The 13,593-nt window shown below is 54.8% G+C and overlaps 1 protein-coding gene across 1 annotated transcript; it reads left to right on the top strand.

Annotated features, from left to right (window-relative positions):
* Window positions 1–5,463: 5,463 nt before the first annotated feature.
* Window positions 5,464–10,065, top strand: CDK9 (cyclin dependent kinase 9). The gene is made up of 7 exons (XM_037008107.2): window positions 5,464–6,138; window positions 6,595–6,676; window positions 7,434–7,524; window positions 7,878–8,044; window positions 8,162–8,333; window positions 8,492–8,640; window positions 9,136–10,065. Exons 1-7 carry the CDS (start codon window positions 5,690–5,692, stop codon window positions 9,499–9,501), a joined length of 1,476 nt encoding a protein of 491 aa, XP_036864002.2. The 5' UTR covers window positions 5,464–5,689; the 3' UTR covers window positions 9,502–10,065.
* The last annotated feature ends 3,528 nt before the right edge of the window (window positions 10,066–13,593 follow it).

Raw genomic sequence — 13,593 nt, 5'->3', positions numbered from 1 at the left:
GCCTGTGGGCTCTGGGACCACCCAGACCCAAGTTCACATCTTAGCCGGTTAGTCTGTCTCTGTGTGATCCTGGGCTGGGTATTCAACCCCCTGTGCCTCCGTGTCCTTTCTGCGAGCAGGATTGGGGGGGGTTTGCAATGCCCACCTCACAGGGGCCAGGCTTGGTGCACAGCCTGCCACAGAAGCAGTGCCCACCAAGGTATGGGCACTCCTGTTCAAGCTGGTGAGGATACAGCAGTAATTTACTGCACCACATCCATTGTACAGAGACGGGGAAACTGAAGCTCTGATAGGCAGAAGGATTGCTCCAGCTCATATAGCAGCTTGGTGGTACAGACTGGGTTATGACTCCCCCTTCCCGTGTCCCTGGTGCTTTTCTACCCCACAGACTTTGTGTGTGTGTGTGTGGGTGTGTGTGTGTACACTCACGTGGGCAAGACAAAGATGAGGAAATGAAACTTTCCTTACCCAGGTTGTCCCAGACACCTGTGGAGGCTTTCAGCTGCTGCTGGGGCTGTGGAGAGTGGGGGGGCCACAAGACCAGGGCCTGCAAATCCCAGCTCTGTGTGGGGTGGAGAAATTACTGCTGCCTATGAAGCCTCAGCTGTCTAATCTCTAGAATGGGCACAAATGCAAGGTATGCAGTCAATCCACAGGGGCTCCAGTATGACTGAATATTATTATCCCGGCCCAGAGGCTGGCAACCAAGGCTGTGAGAGAGGGAGTCCAAGGACAGATGGGGCCCTTTCTGCATCCTGCATAAAACAATGATGACCAGTGTCTTTTGATCACAGAACTCAGTCCTTCTGCCCAAAGACGTAAATGGTTTTTCTCTTATCTCCCTTTCTACAGATGTGGAGACTGAGGCCACCAGAAGTCAAGTTACCTGGCACTGGAACCTGCTTGACCAACTGTGGAACCTGAAGGCCTAACTTCCATGCCTACAGCTCCTGCAACCCCCCTGGCAGCTGGATGATGGGCCCTGGTAGAGGAAAGATCTGGCTAAACCTTTTTGATGGTGTAAGGGGGAACCTGCAGCCCTGAGGGGGAAAGGGACACAGGATACAGGAAGGGGAACTGAGACAGTGGGGTCCTGCTCACAGTCAGGCATGGATGGAACCAGTGCACAAAGTTCAAATGAAAGGCTGGGGTTTCTTGGCCACGGACTTGGGAGGAAAAGGGGGTACAATTCCAGCTCTCTTTAATGAGCACTGAGCACAAGCCAGGCATGTAGCTGGAAGCCTCCACAGATCACCCACTGTATCCTTACAACATACCTGTGAGGCAAATCTTGGTATGGTCCCATTTCACAGATGAGGAAACTAAGGCTAATGACGAACAGAGATTAGACAGCCAACCAGGTGTCCTAGTTCCCAGGCTGGTGCCCCTTCCCATCTCCAGGTTGGTGTCAGAAAAGGGAGAGGGGTAGTAGCTAGGGGTCTTCCTCATGGAACTAGGGGTCTTCCCAGTGACTAGAACTAACTGCTGAGGCTTTGGCATCAGCCAGTGCTGGCTTCCTGGCCAGGCCCGGTTCTGAATTATGGTGTGACTCTTAAAAAGACTTTACCTCTCTGGGACTCAGTTTCTTTGTCTGTGAAATGGGGCCACAGTAGCCCCACCTCCTGCGGTTGTCAGAGGATGACACGAGCAAATGTTAGTTCAGGCCAGTGTGTGGTGGCCTCAGCAGCCCCTGGCAGGGGCGGAGGGATGGGGGCAGGCATGTGAATAAGCCCCAGTGGCGCCGAGGTACAGCTGCTGCAGCGGAGGTGCTGGTCAGGGCTCCACAGGCCCCACCAGAGGCACGAGCGCCAGGGCAGTTGCCGGGTCCCTGTGCGAATGAATGGGGCTCAGTTTGGCAGCTCCGCTGAGCTCTGAGCCCCCTTTGTGCTGCCTTGAGTGGCCGTTAGGAGTGTGGCTGGGGACCCGCTGGCGGGTGGCTGTCCCACAGGCCCTCCTCAGCCTGTGTTGGAGGCCAGCCCAGCCCAGCTCAGCCCATGTTCCACAGCCCTGAACACACAAGTGCTTTCCTGCCTACAGACCTTAGCTGAGGCTGGACCCACACCTGGAATGCTGCTCTGCCCTCCACTGGCAGTTGCTTCTGTTGAGTCCTTCCAGATCTAGATTGAGCCATAGTGCCCCTAGGAACCCTGCTCTCATTTCTGTCCACTCCCCTCCTTGCCCCTCTCCTGCAGTCTGTGACTCAGTTGCCTGCAGTTTGGCCAGGTACTATCAGGGGAGGGAGGACTTCAACATCTAATCAATGACTTTGGACCCAAGTAAACCTGGATTCAGACCTCACCTGCATGACCTTGGCCAAGTCATGTCACCTCTCAGAGCCTTGTTTTCCCCATCGATAAAGTGGGACAAATAAAACATCCCTCACAATCCCTTGGTGATAAAATAAAACATTTATACTGAGAGTATCATTTGCATTATATTCACTTGTGTCTTTATTTGCATGTTCCAAACAGACCTCATGTTCCCTGAGAGAGGAACTGGCCTTGCACATACTGGCCATGCCTGCTATACCGGAGTTCTCAGTAGGTGACTTTCCCTGGCTTGACCCAGTTGCCTGGTAGGGGGGCAGGGGAGGATGATGGTAAATGAACCTGTGCTTTGACAGCATGGAGACCCAGCTTTGAATCCAGCTCCACAGCTTCGTGGCTGTGTGACCTTGGGCAGTCCATTTTACCACTCTGTTTCCTTTTTTGTAACTTGGGCCCCATCATAGCAGCCTCCTAAGAGGAAGGGTGTGAAGCTCCAGAGGGATGACATATCAACATAGGGCCGGGCACAGAGTCAGTGCCCAGCTGCTTGGTGCAGAATGTCACAGGGCCCTGGGCATCACAAAGCCATTCCCCATTGTGTATGTCCCTGTGCAGTGGCCCCTTGTCTTCCCAGACATACCAGCAGCCAAGAGTGGTCTGCCGCATGAGACTGTCTTCTCCTGCCCTCCATAAACCCCCATCCAGTCTCTGCTCGGGGCCAGGCCAGGGTCAAACAGCTGGCCAGTGGCTCCCTTTCCTACTCTGTGCCTCAGTTTCCCTAACTGTTAAATGGCAGCAGGACCAGAGGCTCTTTCAGAGTCTCGTCAGTCAGCAAACACACTGAGAGCTGGCCACTTGCCTGGCCTTGCCAGCTTCGCTGATCCATGGAAGCAGGAAACATTTCCCTCAAACAAGCAAATCAGAAGTCAAAGGCAGTGAGGAATCATTCCAGCTAGAACCTAATCTCTTCACACTTCTACCTGGGTGATCTTGAGTCCCAGGCCTGGGCAGCCTTCTGACGGCTCTTCCTTCCCCAGGGAGGGCTGAGGGCCCAAGGCTCTGAGGGGAAGTGACTGGCGGATGTTGGGGTTCAGGCCAGAGATAGTGGGGGAGAGATGACACCACCGGAACCTCTGCAGGGGCCTCTGTGCACAGGATGTGACTTAGGGGGTGCGTGGGAACGGGCGGGGCCCCAGCCAGAGGGTCTGATCAGCCCCTCCCAGTGCTGCTGGTCCCTTCCACACCTCCCACGGCAGGACACTCGGGGCTGGCAGTGCTGTGCCATGGCTGTGCCCTAGCCCCACCCCAGCCCTGATGCGTGGGGTCCTGACATGAATAAGTGCTTGTGGCTTGTGCCAGATTGGCCTGGTTCAAATACCAACGTGGCCACTGGCCAGCTGTTTGACCCTGGCCACATACTGTCACCTCTGAGTCTCAGTGTCCTTATATGTATAGTGAAAGTGATACTAGTACCCACCTCATATGGCTGGGTGAGAATCCAGGTAATTCCCATAAAGTCTTAAGTGTATACCTTGGACAGTTTTTCCCTTCAGTAAATTGTAATTACTAGAATTATTATTATTTTATCCTTCCTTGCCCTCCCTACCCCCAGTTTAGCCAATGGCGTCCATGCTTCTAACAGTGTATCCGCCCCAGACAACTCCCTGCCATATTCCCTGGACTGCCTAAAACCCTTGCTAGCTCCACACTGTCCTTAGGAAAGGGCTTCTTGCTCCTCGCCTGGCCCTCAAGGCCCTCCTGGCAGAGTCCTCCCCAGAACAGGGTGACTTGGGGCACGATTCCTGCCTCCTCCTCCAAGGAGGTTTCGAGGCCAAGCTATGTGGTTAAGAGCTGCAGGGCAATCCTGAGGGCTTCCTGGGGATAAAGAGGGTACTGAGGTGCAAGGGGGCAGAGTCCTGAGGGCAGGAAGACCTGGGGAGTTAGGAACAAGAGATCCGTATGGCCATAGCCTGGGAGGAAGCTGGAAGGGGCCTCAAATGTCACAATTTGGTTTTTCCTAAAGACAGTGGGGGGGAAATACATGCAGACTTCACTTCAGAATGATCTAGAGGGTGCTGTGAGGGGGACAGATGGAGAGGCCAGACTGGGGAGGCCAGGACTCAGGATTCATCAGCAGAGGACTCGGGGTAGGGGTGGGGGGCACAGATTGAAGGGATGAAGAGGGGGTAGAAAAGACAGCTTTGCTGTGGGCTGCTTGCTGAGTGGAGCTGGAGGAAGAATCAGGAGGCTCCTGGAGTCAGGAAGATATCAGAAAGATGCTGGGGAAGGGTTGCGGTAGGGGAAGCAGGCAAGGAGATGGGTGAATGGTGGGCATAAGGACAACAGGCCACACACAGCACCAACTGTTACACTCCTGGCCAGATTGCAAATAACAAGCAGGAGAATCCTCTTCAGAGTCAGGGTTCAAGTCCCAGTTTTGTCACTGTGTGACCTTGGGCAAGTGACCTCGCCTGAGCCTCAATGTCCTCTTCTGTAAAATGGGTTAGTGATCCTGACTATGGGTATATTAATTTAGGATTCACGGTAAAAGTCAGCACTTCCTGAGCACCAGGGGTGCAGAGTAAATGCTATCTATTTTTGTGATTACTGATCCGGATCCCGAGCAGCTAGGGCGCAGCTTGGAGGGGACCCGTCTCCAGTAGTCTCATCCCTGCCTCCTACCTAGAGAACAGGGGGTCCAGGGACTGAAAGGCCCAGGCTTTGCTCGCTCGCCACCTCGTGTCGCCGCGCCCCCTAGCGGCCTTCAGTTGCCATGTCAACGGCGGGCGGCTGGGTCCCAGGGAGGCGGTGGCGGGGGGCGCTCCCTCGGCGCCTCCCGCCTTAGCCTGTGGAGGGGTACTACAAGCGGGGAGGAAAAGGTTCTTCGCGGCCGCTGGCATGTGGGGGTAAACTGAGGCACGTGGCGAGACACCCCGCAGCCAGGTGTAGGGCGCGGGGCCCCACCTTCGAAGGCGGAGGAGGGGCCGCAGGCGGTGACGCGCCGAGGGCGGCCAGCGGGCGAGCGGGAGGGCGAGCGGGCGGGCGGAAGGAGGCGTCGGCGGCGGCGGCAGGTGCGGCCGCGGGAGGGTGGGAGGGAGGAGGGAGGGAGGGAGGGGGGCGGGAGGAGGGGGAGGGGAGGGCGAGGCCGGGGCACCTCCCCCTTTACAACGCCCCCCCTCCCGGGTTCTCGGGCCGCCTCCTCGTCGGCTCTTCCCGGCTCGCCCCCTCGCCCAGCCGCCCCAGGCCCGTGCCCGGCCAGGGATACCCCAGGCCGCGGCTCTGGGGCTGCGCCCCCACGCCCGCCGCCCCGCGCAGCCGGGCGGAGGCGGCGCCGTCGGAGGAGGAGGAGCAGGGCACTGCGGCTGGCCCCGGATCGGGTGCCAGAGCGGCAGCGGATTCGGCAGCAGCGGCGACCCGGGCCGATGCAGCGAGACGCGCCGCCCCGAGCGCCAGCTCCGGCGCCCCGGCTCCCCGCGCCCCCGATCGGGGCCGCCGCCAGCAGTGGTGGCGGCGGAGGCGGGGGCAGCGGCGGCGGCGGCGGCGGCGGCGCCTCTGCAGCTCCGGCTCCTCCTGGCCTCCCGGGAACTACAAGTCCCAGGGGGCCTGGCGGCGGACGGCGGACGGAAGAGGCGGGGTCGGCACCGCGAGGCCGGAAGTGGCCGTGGAGGCGGAAGTGGCGCGGCCGCGGAGGGGCTTGGAACGCGGCGGCTGGGCCCGGCGCGGGAGCGGGAGCAGCGGCTGCGGCGGCTGGCGGTGGCGGCGGCGCTCTGGAGGCGGCCATGGCAAAACAATACGATTCAGTGGAGTGTCCTTTCTGTGATGAGGTCACCAAATATGAGAAGCTTGCTAAGATCGGCCAAGGCACTTTCGGGTAAGGCTGGGCCCCGAGGGACGGGGAGCCCTGGGCCTGCACCCGTCAGAGCCGAGGTCAGGACGCTCGGGGCCGGGCCCGAGGTGGTCGGGAAGCCACTGAGCCCCAGACTTTTCTCTGCTCTCGCTAGGCCGTGCCTCGGCTCTCCTGGGTCTCACGGAGCCGGCTGGCGGGGAGGAGCCCGAGGCCCCTGATAGGAGGCGGGGAGGGGTTGCAGAGAGGAGTCTGTGAGGGGAGCGGTCTCCGAGAGACGCATGGGTGAGAAGAGACTTCGGGAAGGAAGTAGCGGCTCGGAGAGGGGCCGCATGTACCTTGTGGTGGGGTAGACGGATGCCCCGGGGATCTGGCCAGCCTCGCCCTGGAATCCCTGCCTAACTGCCCTTTTCCTCTGGGGGGGAGGGGCGGGCCCTGCGGAAACGGCTTGATGAGTCTTCTTGGGGGTCCCTCTGCCCGCAGGGAGGTGTTTAAGGCAAAGCACCGCAAGACGGGCAAAAAGGTGGCTCTGAAGAAGGTGCTGATGGAGAACGAGAAGGAGGGGGTGAGTACGGGGTGGGTGGAAGGCCCTCCAGCTGCCTCGGGTACGGGCTTGGGTTTCCGGCCTGCTGCTTTTAGGACTGTTATGTTGAAATTGAATGTATGTGTGGTAGTTCGGGAACTCCCGTATTTCCGGGAATTTGACTTCCAAATTAAATATTTTAATTTAAATATTTTAAAGCATTTGAGAACGTCGTTCTTGGGTAAATATGGCTGGGACCAGGAGGGGGAGCTCAAGCTTGCACTTGATTCCTGAGGTTGAGAAGCCTTTAAATACTTCACTTAAAGTTTGTTTAATATAAAAAGAAGTTACAGGCAGTACTTTTAAAAAGTTGAGTAGTACTCAGTGGGAACACAGCAGTCCCCACCCCATCCCACCTTCTCTCAGCTCTAGTCCGGCTTTCCAGAAGCCTGCTTCTTAGCAAGAAAATTTCCTAATAGTTATTTTTGTTGTTTTTGTTACCATCCAGCAAGTTAAGCTCAAGTGTAGAGCTGAAGTTTAAAGGTTGAAGAAACTATGGAGCATATAGTGACTAGTAGTAAAGTTTTGTGTTGTGTCACTGTTTCAGTTGATTGTTTCAAACCAACTCCTTGAAGGGTAGCCCCTTTACAGATAGTGCATCTGAGACTGTTTATTTCAGAACCCGTGGTCTTACTCTGTCCCCCCGGCTGTGCCACTTGGTGTGGACCCTGTAGCCAGCTCCTTGGTCTGCAGTGCCTTCACTCACTTTTGATTCCCATCTGTCTTTTCTCTCACCCAGTTCCCCATTACTGCCTTGCGGGAAATCAAGATTCTCCAGCTTCTAAAACACGAGAATGTGGTCAACTTGATTGAGATTTGCCGAACTAAAGGTAAGTTGTTTGGGTTTTGTCTCCATTTTAAAGAGAGAAGATGAGGCTTATAGCCTCAGGCTTCATTTGCGAAGTTGGAACTGGACACACTTAAACTGACTCTTAACCTAGACACACTAGCTGTTACAGCTTTCCCTGGTCCTTTCATTGTAGCCGGTGCTTCCTCAGGGCCTGTCATAGCACCCGGCCCAGAGGAGGCACTCAGGAAATATTTTACCAGTGAAGGAATTTAGCAACCGCCTATCTGTGTATCTGTGTGTTACAGGGGCAAATGGTTGTGGGAGAATAAATTGCACACGGCATTTTTGACTGACTTTTTCTTGCCACACTTACTCTCATTCTTTTTGCCTCAGCTTCCCCCTATAACCGCTGCAAAGGCAGTATATACCTGGTGTTTGACTTCTGCGAGCATGACCTTGCTGGGCTGCTGAGCAACGTCTTAGTCAAGTTCACGTTGTCTGAGATCAAGAAGGTCATGCAGATGTTGCTCAATGGCCTCTACTACATCCACAGGAATAAGGTGGGCGCCAAAGTTGGGCGCCTAGGTTTAGACCGGCCTTTGTTCCCACTGCTTGGTGGGTGTGGCTGAAGGACCCTCAGGAACCTGACTGAGCCCTCACTCTTGCGCTTCCTGCAGATTCTGCACAGGGACATGAAGGCGGCTAATGTGCTCATCACCCGAGATGGGGTCCTGAAGCTGGCAGACTTTGGGCTGGCCCGGGCCTTTAGCTTGGCCAAGAACAGCCAGCCCAACCGCTACACCAACCGTGTGGTGACACTCTGGTACCGGCCCCCGGAGCTGTTGCTCGGTGAGGACTCCTGAGCGGGCAGAAGGTGGGCAGGGGCTGGTCACTTATCTGGCCTCAGCCCTCCACTGCCAGGGCTTCTTGAGCCACCAGCCCCAGGGTGTTGTGTCTCAGGAGGCCCGTGGGCTCAAGGGGCCCTCGTGGTGCGCTCTTCTTCCCAGGGGAGCGGGACTACGGCCCCCCCATTGACCTGTGGGGTGCTGGGTGCATCATGGCAGAGATGTGGACCCGCAGCCCTATCATGCAGGGCAACACGGAGCAGCACCAGCTTGCCCTCATCAGCCAGCTCTGTGGCTCCATCACTCCTGAGGTGTGTGGCCAGGCTGGGCCCCTGGGCCCCACAGGAGACAGAGATCCCGAAGTCTTCCTGTCAGGGGAGGAGGGGGGAATGGAATAGAAGGAAAGCTCCTCTTTGGACAGGTGGCTGGTGAAGGGACAAGCCCTACTCTTTAGAGCCACATGGGTCATGGTCATGTTCTCAGCCTCACCACCAGTTGGTTCTGTGGCCTTGGGCAAGGCATTTGAATGCCTCACCTCAAAGCTGAATTTCTTTTCTGTGCAATAACTATGCCCACATCAGGCTTAGCACACATACTCCATGTGATTTGTGCAAAAGGGCATGGCACTTGGTGTGTGCCCAACATGTTTTCATTGCTGCTTTCATATTGCCAAGGGTCAAGTTCCCCTTCAGGGGTGGTCTGGGAATACCTGAATGGAGAAATTTTAGTCCATTAAGGTGTTTGACCGATGGACAGGCCATGTACCCCTTGAACTAACTCCATCCTCTTTCCACGCCTCTGTCCAGGTGTGGCCAAATGTGGACAAGTATGAGCTGTTTGAGAAACTGGACCTGGTCAAGGGCCAGAAGCGGAAAGTGAAGGACAGGCTGAAGGCCTATGTGCGTGACCCCTATGCGCTGGACCTCATTGACAAGTTGCTGGTGCTGGATCCGGCACAGCGCATTGACAGCGATGACGCCCTCAACCATGACTTCTTTTGGTGTGACCCCATGCCCTCAGACCTCAAGGGCATGCTGTCCACCCACCTGACGTCCATGTTCGAGTACCTGGCACCGCCACGCCGGAAGGGCAGCCAGATTACTCAGCAGTCCACCAACCAGAGCCGCAATCCTGCCACTACCAACCAGACAGAGTTTGAGCGTGTCTTTTGAGGTCTGGCCACTGTCACTTTCATTAGGGTGGTGGTTTTATTTTCCCTTCTGTTATGTGGTTTGCATCGTAGAGATAATGAGGCATTTGAGTTTTTTCTATAGTACATATTTTATTTAGTCCTCACCCTGGGCACTGGGAGCACCAGCTGAGCAGACTGGAGTAAAGCCTTGGCTGGAAGTCCAGGAGGGCACCGGGACTGCCTCACTTTGTTCCCTGGCTCTTGGAATGATGCCCAGAGGACGTCCATGAACTTTCAGACAGGCATAGGCTGGGAGGAGAGGCACACCCGGGACTTGCACGGAGTTCCCAGCATGATGGGAGGAGGGGACAGGTCCCTCACCCATCCCCCCAGTCCTGTTGGGAGGAGAAGCTTAACGGGGGGAAGGGAACCAGCCTCCAGAGTGGGTTGGTCTTGGCCTAACCCTCAGAAGCACTGGGGCTGGCAAAAACTCTTTGGTTTCTTCAATAGGAGAATTTTTATTGTGTTCCTTTTGTCCGGTTATTTGGAGGTGTTCCTGGATGCAGTTTGGTCAGTTACAATTAAAGTTGACTTTTTTTTTTAAGTAAGTGGCTCTGCTGTGTTCTGTGTTCAGACCCCCTGCTTTTCACCTGTGTCCAAGAGGTTGGGCCTGACCTTGAGATTTGATCTGTCAAGTCTTAACTGCTTCATTGTAGTTTGTGTCCCTGGACACAACTGCAGAGAACTTGTTTGTCCTCTCAAGTACCTTCCAGAACACTTGCCATGATATGATGCTCCCTCGCTCCTTCCCATTTACTGTCAGAGGAAAAGGGAAGGTGGATGAAGAAAGGCTGTCCGCTACCTGGAGAGAATCTGCTGTGAGCTGCACCTGCCAGTGACCCAGGGGGGCATAGTCTGCTATGGGTGACAGGCACGTTTCAACTTGACTCATAAGCACAGGGGACCACAGAATGCTCTTAATCAGTGAATGATGACAATTAGATCAGTAACTTGCAACAAACCAGTGTTGGAGTACAAGGCAGCCTGGGGCAGGCAAGTGGGGAAATGACTGGAGGAGCTGAGGGACTTACAGGGGGTCGGAGAGAAGAGGGCAGTAGCTTGGATTAGGGTGGGGAGGGGCAGGAAGACAGGAGGGTGAGTGTGGGGGTTGGATCATGAGGGCTCAGCTGAGACCCTTGGAGGAACAGTGCATTCCGGGGGGTACATGTCCAGCAAGTTGGGGACAAATGCATTCGAGGCACATTATATCTTTGTCAGGGGGAGGCCTCTTGAGGGCCTTGAAGAAAGGTCGATAAAACCCTTACCAGAACTGTCTTGTAGAAATTGACCCAGATCACAGCTTCACAATACACCAGTGAAAGTAAAAATATTGTTGACTAGTGTATTTGTTTCTCAGGGCTGCCATGAAAATCACACAAACTGGGTGGTTTGAACATGGAATTCATTCTCTCAGCTGGGCCTGGAAGTCTGACACTTAGGGGTTGGTAGGGTAGGTTCCTCCTGAGGGCTCCGAGGGGGCCTGCCCTGGTCTCACCTGGCTTCTGGGGATGGCTGGCAATCCTCGGCGTTTTCAGCTTGGAGAGGCATCAGTGGCTCCAATCTCTGCCTCTGTCTTCATGTGATTTTCTTCTGTGCGCTTGTGTTTGTCTCACGAGGACAACGCTCATTGGATTTCAGATCCAGCTGGATCCAGTTTGACCTCATCTTTACCAAGTACATTTGCAAAGACATTTTCAAATAAAAGTCACCTTAAGAGTTTCCTGGTGGACACGGATTTTGGGAGGGCGCTATTTTCAGTACAGCTAGTGATCAAGTCCAAATTAAAACAACAGCAAGGTGTCCTAATGGCTGTCAAGTCGACAGGTTTCTGATGACAAGTAACTAACTGATGGAGGAAAACTCCCAGGGCCGGCCTAATTCAAGGTGTGGATCTTTCTCCAAAGGATAAAAAGCTCTAAAAGCCTCATGTTCATTGAGCCAGCAATTCCCACTTACAGAAATTCCTCATGAGCAATTGTACAGTGATTGCTCGCTACAACTGATAGTTTTCATCCCTTTGTTCAAACATACCTACTTGGCCAGACATTTCTAGACTAAAAGCAGGTACAAAGCAGTGGTCACCCCACCTCTGGAACTCACGTTCTCGTAGTTCAAACTAGTCTGATGGGATAAGTTCTGTGGAAGAGAACAAAGTGGAATATGAGGGGAAAAGAGTGGGGGTCGATTGAGGGGGTCAGGGTGACATGGGAGCCGAAATCCCAGGAGAAATGGGTGTGGGTGGGGGGTGGGCGCATATGCCTTGGCCCCAAGACTAGGATGCCTTCAGAGAGCTTTGTGCAGAGCAGGGACACAGTCTGATGTTTTTAAAGGTCACAGTGACTATGTTGAGAAAAATGAAGGCAAAGCTGGAAGCAAGGACTCTAGGTAGGGCTGCTGTAATAATCCCGCCATGAAAGGATGGTGGCCTGGGCCAAGCTGATGCTGCAGATGGTGGGGAGTGCTTGGACTTATGGTTTTGAGGGCAAATCTGATGGGATTTGCTTTCAGGCTGGACATGAATGAATGAAAGCAGAGTCGAGTCCAGGCTTTGCTGGCAGGAGGACAGCCATCACCAAGATCAAGAAGGCTGCAGCAGGCGAGGATGGAGCTCAGGGCTTTCAGCAGGTGTGAGGGAGATGACAGACGGCCTCCCAGGTTGAGTTGGCATGTGTGTTAGCTGAGTTCAGGGCCCCAAAACATCTGGGGGGAGACACCTTTGGGAATTGCCAGCAAGGTGGTTTTTAAGGTGCCAGGGCAGGATGAGATCAGGTGGGAAGATGGGAGAATGGAGCATGGCCCAAGGGTGCTCCAGTGTTTACATGTCAGGGAACTGAGGGTGCCAACAGACGAAGTAAGAGGAGACCAGGGGAGAGTGGGCTCCAATAGGTAAAAGGCAGGGGTTGTTTGGGGAGGAGGAGGTGGAATGATCGCTTAGACAGTGCTGTGATGGGTCCAAAAGATGGGAGTGAAGACTCACCATGAGCCACGTGGTGGCTGGGGTATGTGCTTCAGATCAAACCCACTGACAGCAGGCCAATCACTGGAGAGTGGGAGAAAGGGAACCGAAGACCAGAATTAGCAGCATCTGCTGTAAAGGAGGACTAGGCACCAGGCAGGCTTGGAAAGCCAAAGACAGCCATGAGATCACAGAAGGACCTGGTAGTGGGGGCACATGTTGATTCTTGTCCTGGATAAAGAACAGCCACAAGCTGTAACAAAGGCCACACCCCTAACCTGTCTGCTGCCTCCACCCAGTGCGTCCCCGATGCTCAATGCTCGGGGGCAGCCCTGCGTGAGGAAAATGCAAACCTCTGTCAGTTTAAATTAGCTTCTCCAACCTCAGAGCTCTACGACTCACACATGTGGGGGAACACCTCTAACAAGCTGATGGGCAATACTACCTGCCTCGGGCTCTGGGCAGCACCAAGGAGGGCAGCCCTGGGACCAAATGCCAGGCAACCATGAACATGGGTGTAGAAGTATCTGCTCTGGGACAGAAAGACTTCCAAATACAGGCAGAAAGAGCGGCTTACAAAACATCTACTGCCTAAGCTCATTTTATAAGAAAGAAAGAAGGAATCACACTGAAACCTGACCCATGGCTATCTGGGATGGTTCTGTCCTTTATGCTTTTTTGTCTTTCCCCTCATTTCCTTAATTACTATTTTCACTCATGCAGTTAAGCCATACTTTAAAACTACCCAAGCAACCCTAAACCCTGGAGCTGCTGACTCTGAGCTCCCCCAGCATAGACCCAGGGAGGAGGCGGGGACTAGCCGGGTAGGTGTGGGTCTGTCTGCTTCAGCCTCAAACCCTGTGGTGACAAGAAGTCACCCCTGTCTGTAGAGGGAGGTTTGTGGCCTGGAATAAAAGCTCCCAGAGGGCAGGGCCTCATTGGCAGCATGTCCTTGAGGCGTGTAGAATAGTGGCTAGCATCTGCGAGTCTCAGATACCGGAGTGAGTCAGCCAATGCCAAGTGGATGATTGAAGAGCCTATGTACACGGGAAAGGCCTTACCAGCTCGTCTAGACAGGCCCAGTGTCACCCTACAGGCTGCGGACTGGGTCTGTGT

The sequence above is a fragment of the Manis javanica genome, chromosome 2 (assembly GCF_040802235.1).
Source record: "Manis javanica isolate MJ-LG chromosome 2, MJ_LKY, whole genome shotgun sequence".
In the NCBI taxonomy this organism is placed as follows: domain Eukaryota; kingdom Metazoa; phylum Chordata; class Mammalia; order Pholidota; family Manidae; genus Manis; species Manis javanica.
This window is presented reverse-complemented; position numbering and strand designations above follow the sequence as displayed.

Excerpts from the sequence above, each read along its gene's own strand:
- CDK9 (XM_037008107.2), top strand. The coding sequence starts at position 5,690 with ATGCAGCGAGACGCGCCGCCCCGAGCGCCAGCTCCGGCGCCCCGGCTC. Across the intron at positions 6,139-6,594 it reads ATCGGCCAAGGCACTTTCGG|GGAGGTGTTTAAGGCAAAGC; the intron begins GTAAGGCTGGGC and ends CTCTGCCCGCAG. Across the intron at positions 8,334-8,491 it reads GCCCCCGGAGCTGTTGCTCG|GGGAGCGGGACTACGGCCCC; the intron begins GTGAGGACTCCT and ends TCTTCTTCCCAG.